The sequence below is a fragment of the Ambystoma mexicanum genome, chromosome 1q, assembly GCF_040938575.1.
Source record: "Ambystoma mexicanum isolate Mex_15411 chromosome 1q, UKY_AmexF1_1, whole genome shotgun sequence".
Taxonomy (NCBI): domain Eukaryota; kingdom Metazoa; phylum Chordata; class Amphibia; order Caudata; family Ambystomatidae; genus Ambystoma; species Ambystoma mexicanum.
In genome coordinates this window covers 235,463,812-235,486,430 of record NC_090922.1, presented here as the reverse complement: position 1 = coordinate 235,486,430, position 22,619 = coordinate 235,463,812, and the positions used below count along the sequence as shown (strand labels likewise).

The 22,619-nt window shown below is 46.4% G+C and overlaps 1 protein-coding gene across 4 annotated transcripts in view; it reads left to right on the top strand.

The window, feature by feature from the left end:
• The window catches only part of CNOT3 (CCR4-NOT transcription complex subunit 3), a 1,293,124-nt gene that overhangs the window by 905,960 nt on the left and 364,545 nt on the right, over positions 1-22,619 (top strand). For all 4 annotated transcript variants that reach the window (XM_069637964.1, XM_069637947.1, XM_069637956.1 and 1 more), the window contains exon 13: positions 3,182-3,287. In XM_069637964.1, coding sequence (XP_069494065.1) covers positions 3,182-3,287 — 106 coding nt within the window. The remainder of the gene's footprint in view (positions 1-3,181; positions 3,288-22,619) is intronic.

The window sequence follows — 22,619 nt, the reverse complement described above, 5'->3', positions numbered from 1 at the left end:
GTGATGCGTGCAGCAAATAACTGATACTTTTACTATGGAGAACCATGTTCTCCAGAAATAATAGCTAAAGGGACTGATCGGGGCCCCTAAAATGGATGAGTTTAGCAAGGCCAGTAAAGTTAGAGAATACACTGGCCTCCAAAAGGTCAGTGCAGTTTCAAAACAATATCAAGAAGTTGGATATCCCATTGATGGCTATGGGCCGGAAGCAGCCAAAAGAACATCTTTCCTACCCTCTGTTAAAAAGCTACATCGGGATTCCAAGATGGCCGCCACACTGTGAGAACATGTTTCAACGTTCTCCGGGGCTATTCCTCCATATGGACCAAAGCGGTCCACTTTCTCTACATAAGCCGACCCCTGTACTTTAGATGGGCTAATTCCATCAGCTCTGGCACAGCAGGACAAATTTGCAATGACCGGAGCTCAGCCTGCAATAGAGTAACTGGACATAGCAGGTCGGAAGCGTGGATGGGGCGTGGCGCATAGGGCTGTCTGGTTGCGGCCCCTCAGGCAGGCCCAGAGTTCGGAAAGGAGCTGCCATCCTAGCATTGCGGCATGAAAAGGAATACTCAGCCTCTTGATCAGCTGGGGACCGCGTAACTATAGAAGCTTTTGCATGGCCTCCCACGTGTGCCTTCTAACGCTCGCAGCAGCCTGCCGGTAAGGAAAGCTACGCTCGCTTTATCCCTCATTCGAGTGCTGATTTCGAGCGATCCCTGCAAACGGCATATGATAGGCAGATTGCATGGTAAGGCCACACAAAATCCGGATCACATCTCTAGCTGACTGAATTTAGTTGTGAGTCCCCGGATCAACTGAAACTGACAACCCAGTATAGGTGGTATGAAGGGGAACTGCAGCGCTCCTGAGGCTCGCTTTAATACAATATCTACCTATTCATAGGAACAGGCAGAAGACAACGTTGGTCGTTTATAACCCTCTATAACTTTGTTCCTGGATAGCTTTTTCAACTCTCAATGCATTATTCTGGGACTCATTGGAAGGTTTCGGCAGTTACTCTTGCAGTGGCTTCAAGTAAGGAAGGGAATTTCTCTGTCGCCCCCCCCCCCCCCCCCCCCACACCCCTCTCTCAGAGACTCTAAGCCAGGGTAGTAGTGTTGTGATAATATTCTTCAATGCATGTAATAACATCCTCCTTCCGTGGGTATATAGCAGCGGCATAACACTCAGCACATGCCGAGGGGGACAATCGCTTAATCGGAGCCCACTAAGGACCTGCACGGTAAACCTTATCTACTTCAAAAGCTTTGGGGGATCAGGTGACTGCTTCGTGGCTACATCAGAGATATTGCCACCAACCGAAAGCTAAAATATATTTTAAAATACTCGTTAACAGGTTAGGACTGCTTCCTTCCATTATCCTTCCGGACCAATCGGGCTTTATAGAAAATCGACAGACGCATGACGGCATTAGACGCACATGTCACATTTTAGAAAAAGTAAAATAAAAAAAAATTCAAAGAAATGTTCACACTTTTGTTGTCATTGGATTCTGAGAAGGCTTTCGATCAGGTCGAGTGCTCCTTTCTATTTCAAGTTATGACTAGGATGAGATTCAGACTGCGGTTTATAGCAAAAATAAAGGTGAATTATAAATGTTTGATAGCTCGCTTATTAACTGACAACTCCTCTCCCATCGCTCTTCATAGAGGGACTAAACAAGGTTGCCCCATGTCGCCTTTGTTATACGCCATAGCCCTGGAACCTTTTTTAGCAAATGTTTGACAAACGAGAGACATTCAGGGAATACAATTTGGGGAAGTCAGGCATAAAATGATGGTTTATGTAGTCGATCTGCTGTTAGTAATATCTGAAGCTGCCAGGAGAGTGTGAGCTGAAGGATTATGGCTCGGTGGCCGTTCTAAAAATACATCTCTCCAAGTCCAAAATGATTTATTTATCTTTGTCTCCTAGTTAAGTACACTCATTGAATTCTCAAACACAATTTGTCTGGGTACAAAATCAGGTCAAGCTACTGGGAGTGGTTATCCCCTCTACCTTAGCATGTTTATACAAAGCTAATTATCCCCATTTACTGTACATAATCATGAACCTGCTTGAGAGGTGTCATCCATTATCGATCTCCTGGTTCAGATGAATTAAAGTGGCAAAAATTACCATCCTCCCTAAGGTATTGTACTTCTTTCAGGTTCTTCCAATATGAGTTCCGCCCTATTCTTTAAATTGCTTTTCAATATGATCTCCGCCTACATCTGGAATAATAAAACCCCTAGGGTAGCATACAAGGTCCTGACCACCCCCTACTATTTTTGAAGGCCTGGGGCTCTCTAATTTTCAGAAATGTTACCAAGCAGCACAACTCCGCATAGTGAAAGACTGGTGGGACACACAGTCAACGAAAAGCTGGTTACAAATGTGTAACGGGCAGTAGAGGATTACACAATTGAGCGACGCTCTATGGCTTCCTAGAAGAGATTGTCGACTAAACATCCACAAAAGTAAGGTTACAAACCTAGTAGAATAGGTTTGGGACACAGTAGTTAAGCAACATAGACTTATGACATTTCTTACCTTTCACGCCACTGGTTAACCCACATTTTTCACCGGGCCAATAACCTCTGGTTACAGCATTTCCGTGTGTTCGGCATCCATTAATTTGACGCTTTTTTTCCTTTGCAGAAGAACTTAAATCTATACTATGCATGAGATTGAGGGGGGGGTGGCATCCAGTGGGGTAAACAATTGCATCCTTGACGAAGCAGAGCCTAAACTTCCGGTCTATTTCCCAAAACAACAGTGTCAGATAATGGAATCACTCTAGGGTACAAATGGGGTGCCTGCGAATCACCTCTGGGACTTAGTAGCATTATGGGTGGCCCAGGACCATATACTACAAGTCACAAAGGGTTGCAATGGTAGGGGACTTCAGTAGAAGTTCACCTAGCCGCGGGTTGGTTAAAGATCCAAGAATAAAAGGGCGTGGTGAGAAAATGATTTTGGGGCCATTTAAAAGTGGCACCAGAATCCTCAAAATATTTTTCTGTTGAGTACTGGGAATTCAGTCGTTGGAATTGTGAGTAACTTTAACTTTTTATGAGCTTTAGAGTCCTCCATGATACATTAAATGTTCACATTTTCATTGCTTCTCGTTATTTCTCTTCCGGTTTTAGTTACACCTCTCACATTTCTCTCTTAGGTTATAGCTCTGTGGTGGCAGAGAATACGTCCGAGTCCGCCTTAAGCAGCACCACGCAGTCACAGAGCAGCCAGCAGATGCATCACAACCCACCACCCAACACTACGTAAGTACAACCGCTTCATCAGTCAATCATTACCTCAGCAGCGCAACACAAGCTTCCTCAATCCAATTACCTGCTTGCTCTGTCTGAAGGGGATACTAACTAGCTAATGGAAGGTCAATGGTTTTGTACTACATATCAATGTTTTTTCAGTTTGGGAATGTGTTGTAGATTCACATGCTCTGTGTAGTCCACACAATGGTTGGGCCCTTGGTATTACTATGTTTACTGACACTTAAATGTATGAATCAGACCAAATGGTTTAGTAATATTATCCATCCATGATACATTCATGCTTCCCACCATGTTCTTGCTAGTCCCTCCTCTGATTGTGTTTTAGTGATGAAGAGGAAAGAAATGTGTTTTCAACAACAGGAAAATTGTTATTTTACTTTCAGGTATGGCTGTCTGGAAATATTTTTGTGCAATTTACCCATATTTTAATGGGACCCTAGCTTATTTGCTGGTTTTTTTACTCTTGCCTTATATTTGGGAGGGAGATATTTTAACCTCATTACCCTGTTTAAACGAAGTTGGATTGTTTGGAACTGGTTAGTCCTTGTTGGGAGGGATTGAACACAGGTGTCAGCGTTTGATTGGCTAACCTAGTGGATAAGCAAGGATGTTTCCCATTTGCTCTAATAAAACTCTCTTGGTAGCATAGGCTGAGCATTCAGGCTTAGAGTTTGGAGATCAGGGGTTTTATGTAGGTACAAGTATCAGGAAATACTTTAAGGAATATTTGTCCACACAGATGTACAAGAAAGAATATAATGCCAGAATACATGATGGAAAAAAATCGAGGATAATCTAGATCACACATACAATTATCTACACATTTGTATAAACAATAGTGGTAGCGCTTTAAGGAGACTACACAACATTTCACAACTGCACAAAAGTAATAATGCAAAACTATACCACAACTATTTTAAGTAAAATGGGTGTTAGGATGATTTTTGAAACTCACTACTTGGAGTATGCCTTGGAAAAGGTGTCCTTCGGTTAGCAAGGTTTTTCAATTTTCAGTTCAGCAAAGCCAGTCTAGTGTTGGCCAAGCAGCAAGGCTAAACTGTTGCGTAGTACAGTTAACACTTAGAAGTACTGATAGGGAAATGACCCACAGAGAGTACATTATACAAATATCACTATTAATAAGAATACTACACTTTGGCACACTTTAAATATTTAAAGGTAAGTAAAAATGTCAAAGTTCATATACAACTTTGGTACCCCATTATGGGTTACACTCTACTTCTAATGGACTCCTTCCTGCAACTGATTCCTCATCTATGATTTATATTTTCCGGTGCTGCTGTTCTTCCGAATCTAGTCGACTGCACTTGGGTTCAGAATGGCTCTGCATCTGCCTTGCCTGACACCTCTATGCTTCACGTGCCGGACATGGCATTGGGGCTAGTACATATAGAGGCACTACACCCTGTGACCTTCGTTCCTTTTTTCTTCATGCTACTCTTTGAATCTTTCACTACTTGTTTTTTTTTCGACAACATGCCAAATCCGACGAAGTCCTGTATACAAGCCCTGCGTCGACTGCGGGCGACTATTCATTTTGGACCCGCTTTACATCATTCTTTACTAGGTGAAAGCCACAACACGCAGGACTTTGCATTGTCATTCGATGCACACAAAGGCACTTTGCTAACTTGAAGCAAAGCTGTGCACTTTTCTCCACAAGGAAATAGTTGAGTAACTCATTCAGGGCCGTTGGGCAGAGACCGCAGCACAGAGTAACGGTTCCCTGTCTAAAATGACATGAAAAAGAAGCACCTGTGACGAATGCAAGGAATTTTTCCCCTCTCAGTGGGAGACACACTTAGTGACTAGGGAGGTGAGCCACTGCATTGTACACCTACTTGGACGGGGCAAGCAGGATCCCACTTGGGGTGACCCCATGCTCCCCCTTTGAGAGTAGTAAATACCCAGAAAGGGATATATTCTCCTCTTGCTGTCAAACCCTTATACCTTTGCTGGTTATATTGAAGTTACATTGCATGATAATTTGAAACTACCTGTCGGAACAGCAGGATTGGTTTCTGGCCCTTGGATTCACTGTCCTCGCCTGAAATGTGAGAATGGTCGGTGAAGAGGGGCCACCACTACAGGAAGGCCCAGAGGAACTAGCTCTGCAGGTACATTTCCCTACCCAATCCTCTACTCCAGTGGAATTGGGAGGCCTTGAGGCAGAAGATGCTTGACATTTCGACCCCAGTGCCGACTGCTTCGGCCAAGCTGATGGATTCCACTGCGCTCAGACGAGTCAGCAAGGACCCTGAGTTGACCTGACAAGGTCCCGTCAAATGACACTGCATTCTGTCTTCGGACATATCTTTTAAAATGGAATTCTAGAATCTAGCCTGGCAGACAGATTTTAGGAGGCCATCCTCGTTATGATGAACTGGGAGGTTAGCCAAACCCCAATCAAAGTAGGTGGATGAGCAGTCAAGGCTTGGTCTCAGGAGATTGTGAGTGGGGTCAGGGGTGCTCTGAGTGATTATTTGATGGCAGGAACCTGTTGGCACCAAGGCAGACTAGTCCATGCGGACGTTTCAAACCTCAAAACCTGCTGCAAAGTTGCTGGGACTAGCAGTCCAGCGACCTGCAAGCCCTCGACAACATCGTCCCTTCAGGGATTGGGGCAGGGGCGCACCCAGATGAGGTGCATCCACCTCCCCTGTGCCCTCCGCAGCTCCTGGTGCGAAGCCTCTCTGAAATGGGCTTCATCCATTCCTTTCCAAATTGGTATATTCTGCCTCCCACGGGAGACTGATGACAGAATATCACTTCCGATGCCTGTGCTTTACGAGTCATCCAGCAGGGATAATACCTCCAATTGTGGTTCTGCACTCTGGAGAACATAGTGCCTCAATTGGCTGGCAAGGAGACTGCAGTCTGACGCTTTGAGCAGACAGTCCTTGACCGTCCATGAGTGGGAGCTCTGCCAAGAAGTTCTGGAGACTTTCTCCCGTTTGGGTACTCTTCCGGTGGAATGCTTCTCTTCCAGTGTGAACAGGAAGTGAAAGTGGTTCTGCTGCAGTAAATTACCTCACCGGGGAACTCTGGTGGACGCCTTGATAGTCGGGTGGCACTTTGACCTGCTCTATGTATTCACACTGTTCCTGGGCATACTGCTGGTTCTTAAAAGGCTATTCCGGATTGGGCCTCAAACGTGGTACTCAGAGTTGCTGGACATAGCCATCTGCTCTCCCTGGTGCCTACAGCATAGGACAATCTCTTTTTCCACTCATCGGTTCGGGGAGGGGGGGGTCACACACACCCCAACCTCTGCAGCCCAAACTCTCATGCCTGGTATTGGGAAATAATTTCTCTTTCACCTTTTCTTCTTTGACTTCAATGGGCCCTCCTTATATTTGAGAGTTTTTGAACCTGTCCTAACTTTTTGAAGTGTGGTTAGTAAAGCCTTCAGCCTCTACCTTTTGTCATTGTCATTGTTATGGTTAAACTGACTATTCCCTAAGGCTGTTAGTACTGAGAAATTTGGATTCCTCTATTTTGTAAATTGCATGCAGTGCCTTACAGTGCAGTGCAACAGGGATACATTGTATTCCATAACCTTTACACGTTTTGGATACTTTCTATATGCGCCTGAGACTGGTGGCAGAAGTTAAGTTTTACCATTTTTGTTTTTTTACTCATGCACTTTCGCGTTGACTGCGCCAAAGATAAGGGCCTTCTCTTGTTCTTTGCCCATATTGTAGCTTGGCCTTATTCCTGTACTGTCCTAGTGCATACAAGGCCATGCAGTTAGCCGGGAAAGCTGTTGCTTTCACGAGCTGGTGAGCTTGTGTGTGAGCCCAATGGAGGGGCTGGGACTGTCTGGTTCCAGTCCACATCCTTTGGTGGCAGAGAGTCTGCTGCTGGCCTGATGTGAAACCAGTAGTTCCTGATTGGAAAACTACTGGCAGTTTGAATGTGGCAGATCCTTTCCATTGGTGGGCTTGGACCTGTTTCCAGCTCCAATTATACATAAAATAACTTCTGCAGCTATTATTCAGATATATGTTGGAGCCAAGAATCCTACGACTAATAGCCCGCTGACGACCCAAGAACTTCTGCAGTGGGCCAGCATCCTCTCCAGTGTCTGGCCCAGTGAAACCCTGCTTGTTTGTAAGATCTCTGAAGACCCTCATCAGTACTTCATCCCCTGGACTAGTGTGACCAACTAGTCTCGCCCCTATTCGAGGTTGCATGCCTCAAGAGCCTTTGGAAGTGTCCCTGGACGGCCCTGTGGATTGGACAGCTCCCTTGTGGGCTACCCCGCCAGAAATGTTGCCATTCTGCATTCAAACCCGAAACGTTGTTGGTCGCCAGCTTGTGCCACAAGTCACCTTCTCTCAAAATGTAAGTATCCTAGCAGCAAAGGAGGTTGAGATGGAGCTGCTTCTGTGACCAAACCTGGAAGATCGCTGGCCACCGCCTACAAGTGGTGGCGGTCACTTGCACCCAGATTCATCCATCCTATGAAGTGTCCTGAAGGGGTCTTCATTGCAACAGTCTGCATTCTTCAATGTTATGGTATTGCATCTTGCAGTTGGACCCGACTAGAAGAAGCACTTGAACCTGCGACCCCTGGAAAACCTTCACTCAAAGAAAGGATGGTAGATCGTGTCCCCAGGGCCACCTCCTCCGACCCCCCAAACAACTGACCATGTGAACTGGGAAAATCATAGTCACTGGGGTAAGTACTGTTTGTGTCCCCCATAGGGTAACATTGGGTGCGAAGCATTTTGGTTGTCAAACCTCGGTCAAGTATCTTACCTGTTAGGGAGAATTTTCAGATAAGTGCTAAATTCCTCCCGCCTTAGAGACCCCCACCTCTTTTGCTGAACTTTGGGACTTTGTACTTTTAATTCTGTTTTTTTCTGTGTTTCCTTTTGGTTTTGGCGTCTGACAAACTCCGTAGGCATCATATTTGCATTGTGACACACAGCACCTTCAGTGCAGTGGCACTGGGAAGTCTCTTATATTTCCCAAAGGTTTAAATGCCTTCTCTTGGATAAATTGTTTCCAAGAGCAGTAAAGTGAAATTGACTTTACTTACAATTAGTAACTTTCTAGACCCAGCACCCACTATCTTACTTAGTATCCCCTTTTTCTAGTGTCTCACGTAATAATGTTGTTACCCTTTCTACAATTAATGGCTGGTGGCAGTGGTTTACTTTTTACTACCATTGTGTGTTTTTACCACGGGCTGCATTCGCAGCTACAGTAAGGCACCGACGCGTGCCCATTTTGTCAAAATGTCCCTGGTCTGCTTTTTTCGCCATTTCTTGTCGGAAAGGTCGTTCTTGATATTTACTCTGCACGCCAAACCAGGTTTGGTCCCTTTTGTCCGTTTTCTTTTGCGGGATAACATGTTTTCCCTCTGTAAGTCATTATGGTCTCAACCGCATCCCAATATAGTGACTGTTAGGTAGACTTCTCAGAAATGTGCCAATTCCTCTCTACCTTCGAGACCCCCAGCTCTTTTTGCTGGACTTTAGGACTTATATCATGTATTTTTTTGTGATTTATACTCGGTGTTTCTTTTGACTTTGGAGTCTGACAAACTCAATAGGCAACATCTTTGCACTGTGACACAGCACCTTCAGTGCAGTGGCACAGGGAAGTCTCTTAGATTTCACAAAGGTTTACATACCTTCTCTTGGATAAATTGTTTCCAAGAGCAGTAAAGTGAAATTGACTTTACTTACATTTTGTAACTTTCTAGACTTAGCACACACTATCTTACCATAAGGTGCGGAAGGGGTTACTTAGTATCCCCCTTGTCTAGTTTCTCATGTAACATTTTTGTTACCCCTTTCTACAATTAATGGCTGGTGGCAGTGGTTTACCTTTTACTACCATTGTGTGTTTTTACCTCATGCTGCGTTCGCAGCTGCAGTAAAGCACCCATGGGTGCCCATTTTGTCAAAATGGCCCGGTCTTTTTTTCGCCATTTCTAGTTGGGAAGGTCCTTCTTGAGATTTACTCTGCGCGTCAAACCAGGTTTGGTCCCTTTGTCCATTTTGTCTTTGGCAGGATTCACAAGTGTAGCCCGCCTCTGGCTCCAGTATGCCTGGCAGGGGCAGGAAGTGAGAGAGGTGCCCGAAACTCCCTATGCTTAATCCCCTGGGTTACTGGAATGCACCCAAAGGTTATTGGCTGGCTGGCTGTCCAGCAAGGACAGCCACCCTGCTGTGTGATTGACAGCTAGGCTAGAATGAATGGGAGAAACCTGCATCAAAGGCACGGCTTTTGGCTTGGAAGGCAGTGTCAACCACTGGACGAAGGAATCTGAAGAAGAACTTGGAAGAGATGCCTGTGAGACCGCAGTGGTGCTATTTGCTGAGACCTGAGGAACTGAAACCGCTAAGTGCCGCTGAATAGAAGTTGGTCCTTTTCTGCCGCTGACCGTTCTGTTGTGTTGTAGGAGTTGCCAGAAGTCCTCCCTCTTGTCCCCACGACCGAGGCCCAGGAAAAACAGGATCTACTGAGCCACACAGGAACAGAAGCCAGCTGGAACCATTTCTTCTAACCAAAGGTACTGTACAGTCTAAGAGAATTTACCTCTCATCTTTTAGCTTTACTTGATCTCAGTTGAGACTCGTCTTTGTTACTTCTGTAGAGTTGCTTGCATCTTCTACCTCTCACAAGCATCCCAGCTTGTGACCCTACTTTGATTTGACTTTTTCTAAACCGACTTCTAAAACATTGTACAAGACTTTTACTTACCTGCAAGAAGTGCTTCAGCTCACCTAGACTTTTGCCCAATTGACATTGGCTGGCTTGGCTCCCTGAAAGACTTTTCTCTCCTCTGATTGTGTGTTGGTACCTTCCTTCCACGAAAAGGTTAACTTAATTTGCATTGGGGGGTTCTAAAGTTCAGAATATCTGTGTGATCTCTAGTTTTATTCTGAAATATCTTTACTGTAACACTCATATCACTATTGCTCTAAATGTACTAGTGATATATTAATGTCCACAGTGCCCTATCTGTCAACTGAGGGTGTAGGAAGTGTCTGTGTGCCATCCCAAATGGGTATTTGCTGATTTAGAGAAACTAAGAGTGTGTATTTTGGAGTGTATTTGTGTTACTACATTGCCCCTTCTGAAGAGGGCTTATTCAAACTGACTGTTAAATAAATTAATAATTGTTGAATCAAAAAACCTGGAGTGTAAGTCTTTATTTGGATACTTGTCACTGTGAATCTGTAACTCAACTACTGCTCACATTGACCCCTCTTGAGATGAGCCTGGCTGCTCTGCCACACTACCAACCTGTGTTGTACAGACTTGTAACAAAGGTTGGGTTCCTATTGCCAGGAGGTCAAGGTTGTTTTAGTGCACCCAAAGGGTACTGCTCCAAATCTTAGCTAACACTCCCCCCTGGAGGAGACTTGGGCCTGGAATAGAGACTTGTTACCTGTCTTGACAAATAGTTATTTAACTTTAAAATAGTTTGGAACTGTTTGAAATCATTACCACATCATGCTTCTGATTACTTACCTGACTTACCAGGTTAATTATTGATTGATGCACTGTACGTGAACTTACTGGTGAATATATATATTTTTCAGAGGCTTATGGATCTTCTTAGAATCGGATGCTTTGCATAAGCCGGCATCTAGTGGAAGCTGCAGAGTATCGCACATGTTTTTGAAATTTGAAAAGGGATGTTGAGGGAGCATGACTAATATATGGTTTTGTGGGATACCTGTTCATTTCTCTTCTTGGTGTGTTATTAAAAGCCTAATAACTGATTTATTTTTTATTCTTGATTTAACCTAAAAAGGTTTTTGCAAGGTGGATCAGCAATAACTATTTGTATATGTTGTCTCAAGCTGAATTGTTATTCTGAGTGAACTCTGAGGCTATGTACCTTGATTGAGTTTTGGCTAACCTCTCAAACTCCCTGTTCACCATACCTAGGGTTGCCTCCTAAAATCCTACTGCCTCAGGGTTGAATTTAGAAATCCAAATCAACACCTGGCTGCTGAAAGATTGAGGTATAAAGGTATAAGCAGTGGGATTTGTCAGCGGACATTCTGGACATGCTCCTCTGCGTCAGTAGACCTGCCACCAAATCGATCTGTGCCTGCAGATGGTGTACATCTTGATGCCGGGAGAGGGATCTGGGCCCTTTTACTTGCTCCACATACTCTGTTTTGGATTTTCTGCTGTCCTTGGCCCAGATGCACCTGCAGATTGGTACAATTAAGGAGCATCTTCCAGCCATTTCAGTCTTCAATAGCATACCGTAGGAGGGCTCCTTCACTGTCCCCACAGCTGTGCAATTCCTGACCGGTCTTTCTAATAAGTTTGCTCGATGCTAGTTTGTTCCAGTGTGAGATTCAGATTTAGTGATTACATTTCTGATGGGTGCTCTGTTTGAACCCCTTGATTCCTGTTCCTTAAGGTTGTTCACCCTTAGTGATTTTCCTGGTTGCGATCACTTGTGTTAGACTGGTGAGTAAGACCCAGGTGTTGATTAAAACTCCTTACTTAGTGTGCCCAAGGAGGCGACGACCTTAATAGTTAGACCCTCCCCTCTTCTGATGGTGGTTTCGGATTTTCATCGGTCTCAAAAGATCCATCTTACTGTCTTTTCTTTTTTCTTTTTTTCAGCATCATCCTTCCACGGTAGAGGAATATTCCTATGGGCTGGACCCGATGTGGGCCCTCAGTTACTAAATCTCTTGGATGAGGGGTGGGGGGGGGGGTTGGGTTTAGGAAAGGTGACTAAATAGACCATGTCAAGGTGACTCATTATCTTCATCTTGGAATGCTAAGATCAGGCTGTCGTAGGTGCCTGAGGGTCACAGGGCACACTCCACCAGAGTTGGTTAGAGTTGGCTGCCACTTCTGCTCTGCAACTTGGAGTCCCTGTTCTGGACATATGCCAGGCAGCGACGTGGACTTCTCTGCCCACGCTTGCTAAACATTACTGCTTGGATTTTGTCTGGTTAGGATGCACGGTCTGACAGGGTGGTTCCTGAGCTTTCTGATTTAGATGGTGTTCTTACTACCCTCCCTCCTGCTCGTCATTGAACTGCTTTGGGTTGTCTATCACAATGACAAATCTGTGGGAAGCAGTCCATTAGAAGAACAAATTACTTGCTTCTTGCTACTCTTCTTTTTGATGGACGTTCCTACCACTTATCTCTCCCTACCTGCCCCTCTTGGTGGATAGCTGGTATACGTTGTTTTTGCGGGGACACACAGCATGGCGCCTCTATATACACAGGCCCTGACGTCCTGTCTGGTACAGGGCACATAGAGGAGGCTGTTGGAGTCACGCTGCGCCCCACTGGTGACGGAAATCTTTCTAAAGGGCAACTATGTTGGAGATAGATGTTCCACAGACTGATTCCTCTATCAGAAATAATGTTACTGAGAGGTAAGTAATAGTTTTAGAATCAGGTAATCAAACAATAAATGCATTCACCAAGGTAGGGAGAAACGACTATAAGAACACATGAATACATAGGCGTTATAATTATAAGGCACGCAGCACCAAATACTAACATTTCAGAAGTTCATTCTTACCCTTTCCCAGGTCTGTGGTAGCCCTTTGTGTCCCAAAAGGTTTCTGAGGGAAGAAGAGTGCAGTACAGAAGGATTGTTCAGCTGTTTTTTCAAAGTCGCAGTCTGGGATACAACTTGGAAAAGCAAAACTAGGCGATGGCAAGTTTTCTTACAACCACAGTTGAGCAAAGCCCCTCATAAGTAGACTTGATCAAGCAGCAAGGCTGAACAGCGGAGGAAGGGGGTACTTTTGTGTAGTACCTTTAACTCTTAGCTGACCAGGTAGCCCACTCAGTTAAGTTATAACAATCTTTTATTACAATACTACACTAAAGCACACTTTACACATTTAAGGTAAGTAACCCCATGAGGTCATCCTCATGGGGTTACACTCCACTTTAAATTACTTTGGCATAAAACACATATATCAAATGCAATCTTTTAAAGTAGGGCTCAAGTGATGTTATCACACAGTTAAGGCCAACACCATATACAAACTTGGGAAGACCAGCCCATGTCTGTCTCCGGTCTCTGAAGTCCATTATGTGTCCAAAAACGTTCTTGAGAATGGAGGTGAATAGCCAGGAGGGCACACTCAGTGCAGATATAGTACCAATGTTTTCGTGTAGTGCAATTGCAGCAATGCAAAGAGGACTGAAGGGACTTCAGTGTATTTTCAGTGTGAAGAGGAGCAACTACCACCCCTGGAGGTCTTTATGCAGTCCCAAGAAGTACTGGCCTGCACACCACCCTGGATCAGCAGCTGTATACCTCTAAGGCAAACATGACTTTGATCCCAGTGCAAACCCTATGGCCAAGGGGGTGGCAGGCCAAGAGATGACTGTTGGTCCCGGCAGTCTTGGGGAGGAAGGTACATCTTGGAGGTCTTGCTTGTAGGGTAGGGGGCATGTAGTGGTTCTTACTGGGCCCGTACTGCTCACTGCAGAAGTCCTCTGGCATCCCTCCGTCGTCTTCAGATCCCTCCAGTTTTAGTGGTAAAGTTGGTTCCCGGGTCAAGCTCATCTCCATTGTTAGGCAGAAACCTGTGCAGTTCCTTTAGGGACCACTGCAAAATGTTTATGACCACAGGAGTAAGCAGTAAACCCAATTGGTAGCATCCCGTACCACCCAGATTTACCCGGTAGCTGTGGCTGAGCAGTCAAACTTCTCTCAAGAAGAGTTGGGCAGTATATAGAGTATACACAATAGGGCTAAAAATACAGTAGCACAAGCAAACACTGACCAGAGCTTTGGTATAAAAGTATATAATTATTTAAAAAAACACACTTGTAAAAATACACTGGCACTAATATGTCAAGCGAGTTCAAACAGTCACTATAAGTAAATACACCTCCCTAGTTAATTATTCGACAAGTCTAGGTTAAGACACCACTTATTTAGCAAAACAGAGGTGAGCGCGTAACCGTAGATGGCACTCCAATAATTTCTTTAAAACGGGAGAGAAAAGGCAGAGTAGGAAAATAACACTGTACCAACACTTTTAAGAAACCACAGCAAGTCAAGAAAGGCAGGGTCTACTGTAGAGCAAAAAGTTCATAGGCCAGGCCCACTCTTGGAGAGAGCAAGACGGAATGTGCCCAAGATCACACAGTGGAAATGCACTCAAAGTCTTTGCAGAAAAGTCAAGAGGTTGGATCAAGTCAGAAAGGTAATGTTAGCAGGTCTGAGGTCAACCGAGATAGAAAGTCAAGGATTTACGGGACACCTTGGACAATCTGTTGCAAGGGAGACCAGGCGGGACACAGTACCTGAAATGGTGAGAAAGCTCCAGGGGTGGCAGTTGTTCCTGGCAGCGGGTGCAAGTCGTGGCTTCAACCAGAGGAAGAGAGGATCTCGACAAGGAAGAAAGCCGGAGGTCGTTGCACTGCCAGGGAAGAAGCCAGCCGCGGAGTTTCCTGGTTAAAAGGTACAACCCTTTTATTTGCGTTAGTGTTGAAGCGTGGCTATCCGGCCGCCAGGGTGCTTGGCACGGGCGATTCGACCACGAGACGATCCAGGAAGGCGAAAAAGGCGAACTCGTTGGTCCCATCAGCTCAAAGGGAAGAAGACTCTCCTGGAAGAAGATCTCCTCTGTTGTCGGGGAAGTGGCGAGTTCGTACAGCAGGGCTCCACCGGTGGTGTCGCCGTTGTAGATGGCTCAGCTTCTCCCTTCTTCGGATTCTTTAGGTCCTGTGGCGACTTCTGAAGTTCCAGTCCCCAAAGCCCTGCTTTTATGCAGAAAAAACCCCATTCAACAGCCTAGCTGTCACTCAAACATGCTAAGTGGTGAGCCTCGCGGCTCACCACTGGGCCAATCACACAAGAGTGCGACTTGAGTTGCCAAGGCAACTCAGTCCAGAGTGCCTAATACCCCTCCCACACATCCTGTAGACCTCAGACAGAGTGGCACCATTTGGAACAAAGGGCTCGACTTGGGTTAGAGTTTCAGAGGCAAACACAAACGCCATTTTAAAACCGAGTCCTGGCAAAAAGACCCAACCGGGGAATAAATATTAAATAAATAACCCGGCGGTATCTTTAACATTGCACTAAAAAAGTGGTGCGTTTAAAATGAATGGGAAAATCCCATAGGAAATATTCTGTGGAATATTTTGCATGGTGTCCACTGCCACCAGCCAGAAACTCGACAAGGGGGGACTGGACAGTGCCCCCTTGGAAAACAGACCCAGGGGCAATAGAATTACCCCTACCAGTACTTCCACAATATGATGGTTTGTACTGGTTCTGTTCACCATTTGAGACTAGTAAGGCCAATGGTGACTTTACATGCCCTGGGAGACAGTAGTCAGTCCCAGGGTATGGAGTTTATGTTTGGGGGTCACTATGACATCCCTGTGTTACTGCACTGAGGGTGCTGTGTAACACACATACCAAAGACACATGAAGCCCTATGGAGTGAAAGACCCCATAGCCCATAAAACACATTCACAGTCAAAGGACATTCTCAAATCATGCCTAAGAGTGGGAGAAAAAGAGTCTCTCTCTTAGCAGGAGAAAAAAATAAACCCCAAAAATCCAGCAAAGCTGCTGGGGGACTCACTAGGTTTGGGAAATTAGCCTTAACAGAGAATTCTCCCTAACATCCATATTTACAGAAAAGCAGCTCGGGGTGACCCTAGCCCTCCAGTAAGGACACACTGCAACATTCAAACCAGGAGTTGGTTGTCCAATTGGAGACTGCCAGCCTCCCAAAATCTTCCAGCAATTTCCAAGTCCCTGGAGGAATGTGGATTGTGGGCAGAGAGTCCCCTCACACAGAAAGGAGAGCCTTTGCAGCCTTTCTGCAAGAAGCCCACCTAGGTGCATGAAGTAAGAGAGCCCTCCCACACCTGGAAAGGAAGGACTGCTAACAAAGAGGACATCTTGAAAAGGCCTTAAAAGTTTAAGTGGTGCCATATTGAGTATATGATCCCCTTTAGTGCATTATCACGGCTGAAGTAGAAGCCTTGGGTGATGCATTCAAAAGTTATAGTAGACCTTTTCGACTGCCATCAGCCTGTTCAGAGGATGCCTGAAAAGTAGCGAAACTTCTCTTAGAAGCTGAAGGGATAGAATGGTCTCCCTGCAGCACTCCATCGAAGATGGCTTTCTCGTTTAGCAGCTTTTTACCAAACCTTTTTGCTTTCGTTTTTACACCTTGCCCTGACTTTTTACAGTGAAGTAAAGTCTTCACTTGCCTTTTCCTCACTTGTTATGGGGAAACTGACAGGTCCTTTAGACTCAGTACCAGGAAACCGTTTCCATTTTCTTTTGAAATGTTCTCCTCTTTGGGTATTTTTCATGTTGCACTATGCATCTTCCAATGTAGTGGAAGGGGATACTTTTGTATCGCCCTAGACTACACTGAAAGGATTTTTGGTTACTTTCAAACATGCCTAAAGACATGCTGGAGGCATCAGTTATATTTATACTGAATTTTTAGTTAGCCATCTTCCATTTACTGCGTTTGACTACTAACTGTGGCTAGTGTCATGACCATTTTGTTCTTTGGCCTTCTTCCTCCTATTCAGGGCATGAATTTCCTTTTATGGTCCTGCAATTGCCTGGGAAAGCCTTGCTTGTCGCGGGCTCGTGCCTGCCATGTGTGTTGGGTGCCAGGAAGTGGGTTGGGACTTTCTGGTCCAAATCCACATACTGGTGCTAGTATGTCTGATGTGCATGCATGGGTCCGACCCACAGTGGTCCCTGATTGGACCACTACTAATGTGCATCTGTGGGGCAGATCTTTACATTGGCGTGCAGAGTCTGATCACTCGCCTGACTTTGGGATTCCAGCAGCCATTCCAGCAGATCTGAAAAATAGCTAAGTATCTTGTCTAGCTCTACAGAAAAGGAAGACCTATGGACCAATCCTGAAGATGCCCGGTGAGCAAATCTTGCTACAGTCCCTGTGAAGCCTTGTCTGGCTACTGATCTCAGAAGACCCTCCTTGGTGCTTCAACCCTCTGGATCAGTGGGATCAACCAGTCTCAAGGTCTTCTTGTGGCCCTGCAAGTAGGAGTCATCGGAATAGTCCCTGGGCCATCCAGTGTGCTGCCCAACTCCATTTTGGGCTACCGCGGTAGACGCGTTACCATTTCATGTTTTGACTTGGAACTTCAACAGTCTTCAGCTTGTCCTGCCAGTAGCCTTCCTGCGAAAGTCTGGGCTCTCAATGTAGTACTCCCAAAGCTCATGGAACCTCCCTTTGACGTGAACCAACCCTTGAGCTACCGACCGCCTTCCAGAATCCAACAAGCTCAGCTGATAAGAATCTCCATACACTAGATGTAAGGAGGGCGGTCCTTTACTATGTAAACAAGACCAAACCGCTTAGAAAAACAAACCGTTTGTCTCCGTAATACGAGGCAGAGAAGACCACATTTGCAAAAATGCCACCTCCAGGTGGTTAGTCAGATGCATGCAGCCCTGTTATTCATTATCAAGCAAAACTCTGCCTTTCACACCAAGAGCTCACTCCACAAGGGGTACTGGAGCTAGTTTGGTATTTATCGCAAATGTCCTGCTCAACACCATTTGCAAACCAGCTACATGGAGCTCAGTACATACTTTCTTTCAGCACTACTGCATTGACACACATTCCAAAGCAGATACACAGGTGGGACAAGCAGTTCTAAAACATCTATTTGCCACTGGACCTTCTCACAACCCACCACCTTCTCCTAACACTGCTCGCTAATCTATGTGCTACACTTCATGCTAACGCATGTCAGAAACAAAACAATCTGAGGGACCGCAACGCATGAAGGACCATGGGTACAGTGGACGTCAAACTACGGATAGTATTACTGCCACACCCTGTCGACATCCATTTTTGAGTTTCGAAAACTGTAATACTGTGCAGCGTCCACTAGTGTTATGCATATACATAAAATGTGAATCTGAGCAGATACAAGCATCCGAAATAAGATTACGATGAGTAGTGTATCCCATATAGTTCAGATATATGGTTCCTGATTCCATGCTTACCTGTGATTTTCATCTTCTAGTGTCTGTCTAACTTGAATTGAGCGTTGAGCCGTGTAGCCCGAGACCACTCACGCTTTTCCTGAGAGATCCGCTGTACATTGAATGAGTTTTGGCCAACCTCCAAGTGTCTTCCCTGTTTACAGTAACTAGGGTGGCCTCCTAAAATCTCCCCTCCCAGGGATGACTTGACAGGGATGACAACAAGTACCTCCAAAAAGTCTGGGCATAGTTTAAAAAAAGTGTCTGATAGAAGTCTATTAGTGGAAAGCCGCAAAAAGAAAATCTTTCCTAACCTGTACCTACCTACCTACTATTTCACTCCCAGAAAGTAGCCTACCAGGATGTAACTGTTGGTAATTCTTCTAGATGACAGTGTACATCAATTGTTGAAATTCTTTTCGCCCTTGATGAAGTGACATGCTCGAAACGCGTTGGGACATTCGAATATTAAAAATGTCTTTTTGGAAACAAAGTAAAAATTGTCAATTGAATACTTTATGCCATATATAACTTTCGACTGTATAACTTATGTAAAACCCCACAAAAGTGATTACAAAAGCCATAGTTGCCACCCTAATTTTAGGCTGGCATGTGATTAAAAATAAATGGAGTATATTTAGAGCCTATCTTTTGGCCCTAGATAGTGTGCAGGGGAAACGGGTTCCCTAATGGGAACCTGATCCTAAATAGCCTCATAAACCCTCTGCACCTGGTACTCGTACCCTTGGCACACTTCCCGAAACACAGAGCAAGAGCAGTGTTGCGCCTAACATTCAGTTACTAGCACCTAGCCAGCCAGCAGAGCCGCCGAACAGTCTATTTCGATGAATATTGATACCCCAAGGTGAGGATACACAGGCTCCCCCTCATCATAGTCTGAGGTGCTCCAGCGAAGGTTTAACGCACAGCAACCAGAGGAAATAGTGTTTCTTCTCCAGGATCCCCACATCTAGTGGTTCCTGGACTGAGATTCGAAAATACCTTGGATAAAATGGCTTCACTTGTAGATTTATTTTAAATAAACACCCTATCAAACATAAATATATTTCGATTGGATTGTGTCCTTGCACATATTCCTCATCTATGTTAGTCTTATCTCGGCAGCTTGGCTGATTTGGAAATTGTGCACAAGGCTGTGGCGTCTCAACGTCACCAGTAGTACAAATAGCTTGTGCTGTGCCCGTTGGCTTCAGTTCTGTTTTTCCGAGCTTCTTTTCGAGACAACGGCACGCTTTGTTTTTTTCCCAGAGAATAAATGTCCTCTTAATCTACTCATTCCACCCCTAAATCGGGTTTCAAAAAGTGTCATGACTTTGGGGCAAAAATGACCATCACAGATCCTCATCGGGTTTGCCTTTGGTGTTTGGGTAAAGACCATCGAAATGACTACTGCGGCTCCTGTCAGTCTGACTGAAAAAGCTCTAGGCGAACAAAAAGATAAATTGGCGGTGGGGCAAGAAGCTTTGATGGGCTCTTCGACGAAATACAAAAAACTGTGAGTCCAGAGACTCCACTCGGCACAAACATCTGAAGAGGTCTCGATCGAGGAGTCAGTCGAGACATTCTTCGACTTCTTGTTCTAAGAAGTCGAAGAAGAGACGTTGCAAGTCTCCCTTTTCATCATCAGACACCTCCACTGAGGTGATGCGATGCCTGACTAGGCCGGATTCCCCCAGCAAGTGGAATGCTTTCAGGGTGGAAATGATGCAAATCTTTGAGAACAGGGCCTCGACCGCCCACTCAATGGAGCCTCACAGGAGTCGGACCCCGGTTGCCCCCTTTGACGACGCAGGCAGGTCAAAAACTACTTTGGCAAGTAGTAAGCCGGAGTCTCAACATTCTCGATCAGACACCAAAAAGTCAATGGTTTCGACCCTGGAATAGTCGATCCCTGGGTCCGTCTAAGAAACAGTCTTGATGGCACATATGATGGCATCGAAAGTGGCTGTTGGTCTGGAAGTTCTGCGTGACTGTCTTCTGCTAGCAATTCTGTTTGCCGCCTTTGAATCTTGCCATCCACAAGTGGAATTTCTTATTTTGCCGTAACACGGCCTCGGACATCGCAAGTAAAAGAACCTTTCCTGCTAGACATTATTTACTAAACCGTGGTTTCACTGCGGTTTGAGTCTTTGTTTTTTTCCTTTCTGCTCACCACACGTGCTTTGCTTCACATTGCAGCTCTGCCCCTTACACCTGCCCCTCTGCCCGCCCCGCCCCGACCTGCACGTCATCCTCTATATTAATGTGGTGCGCGTGCATCTCACGCGCGCGCATTGAAAGTGCCATCATAAGTGGCTGTTGGGCTGTTTGGCGAGGGATGAGGGTGTTCTGAACTTTATTCATTTTCATATATTCAGCATTCTCCAGCATGGGGTCTGGCATGGATTCACATGCTCATGAATATTCCCCGTCAGGCCGGGAATCCTCGGTATAGAAAAAAATCAGTATCAGTTTCGTTTCTGGTCTGTCTTTCTCAGAAGTAACCAATCACTGGTCTCTGGGTCATACTGCCCCCAGCCAATGACTGCCCTCTCCCTAAACCCCGCCCCTGGCAGCCATCCTCAGATTTTTACCGCACGTTCAAGTGTTGGGAGTCCTCGTGCTGTAGCTCTCGAGCTTTTGCTGCGTTTTCGCGCTTTTTTTCAGGAGATTTTCTAATTTTTTCGGTTAAATAGAGCCTCAAGCTCCACCATATCTACATCCGATCAACGGGGATCCGTTTCGGAGTTTCTACGCCCCTCAAGGGTGAAGATTTCGTCGAGTTACGCTTTTGGAGGATTCCAGAAGTTCCGAGGCCTACCCCGGTCATGGCCCAGGAGAAAGGGAGCTCGACGCCCGGGAATCTATCCAGGACCTGCCCTGGATGCCAGCTTCAGAACGTTTGCAAGGAGGACAAGCATTCGTTATGCCTCTGTCTCCATGAGGACAAGACGCACAAGGAAAAGGACTGCGCGATTTGTGGGAACATGTCGGAGCGGACCATGAAGGATCGCCACCTCCGTCTCGCCAACTGGCTGGAAGGGAAGAGCCCGTCAGGCGAGAAGAAGAAAAAGAAGTCTGAGTGGTCTTCTAAGTCCTGTGAGGGCGCCCCGGCGACTGGGCCCAACAAAAGGCTAAGCACCGCAAGTCTGCGGGCACCGGGAGCTCTGAACGGTCACGCTCCTTGGCTGCCATGCAGGGCGCATCCTCCCCGGCGCCATCAACCACGAGCCAACGCTCTGGCTCGGGTAAGAGGAAGTCCGAGAACCCGGCGAAGCTTCTGGAGAGGCCCCGGTCGATCTCGAAGATTCCGGCAGAGGGGGAGCGAGGCTCGGACCATCCCCCCAAGGTGAAGGCCCCAGGCGTACAGAAGGTGACGTTGGCCTTAATTCACCATGCTAAGACCTCGATTGAGGATGTCACTGCGGCCCTGGCTTAGCCTGTGGAGGCGCCCTCAGGTACCAGAGTCTCCGTGCCACCACGGAGGGAGTCGTCTTTCAGGCCCATCGAGAAGACCCCCACAAAGTCCTCGTTGGAAAGGGTGGGGGGGGCTGGTTGCCATCATGGATACGGACACGACCACTGAAGAGGAGCTCATCCAAGTCGTGCAAGAGGCCCAGCCCATCGGGAGGGATCCCGACGAGGGTGATGAAGAGAGCGACGGTGTCGCAGACGAGGCTCCTCAAGAGCCCTCGCTCCCGTCGTTTCTGGCGCCGGAGGACACCCCAGCGGCCATTTTGTCAGCCATCCAGTCCTTATGCTCGGAGATGAGGACTAGGTTGCCCCTTCCCCCGAGGGAGGTACCTGAGCCAGACCCGACGGGGGAACCGGAGCCAGGACCCTCGGAGAGCCCACCACTTAAGAGGAGGACGCATCCTAGGCCTCCTCTCCCGCCTCTGCGGCCTTCTCTGCCTGCCCCCCGGTCCACTACCCACGGGGATGATACAGGCATGGGCACGACTACGCGGGTATGGATGACGACGGAGGCGATAACAGGACGTGTCCCCTGTCGCCCCCTGCCCGGGCGTACCCGCCCGACGAGATTGGATCCTTCCATGCTATGATTTCCAGGGCATCCGAGCTCTTCCAGCTCTGCCCCGAAGAAAAGAAGGAAGGGTTCCTTTACCAACAGCGCGAGGCTAAAAGGAAGACTGTCCTCGCCGTACCGCTTCTTGAGAACATCTGGGATGAGGGGCTCACCCTCCTCAAGAACCCTGCCACGGCTCCTGCGAAGAGGGACCGGTACGAGAAGTACCGGGTCTCCGACATTGCCCTCTTGTGCCTTAGGGCGCAACCTACCCCGGATTCGGTCATTTG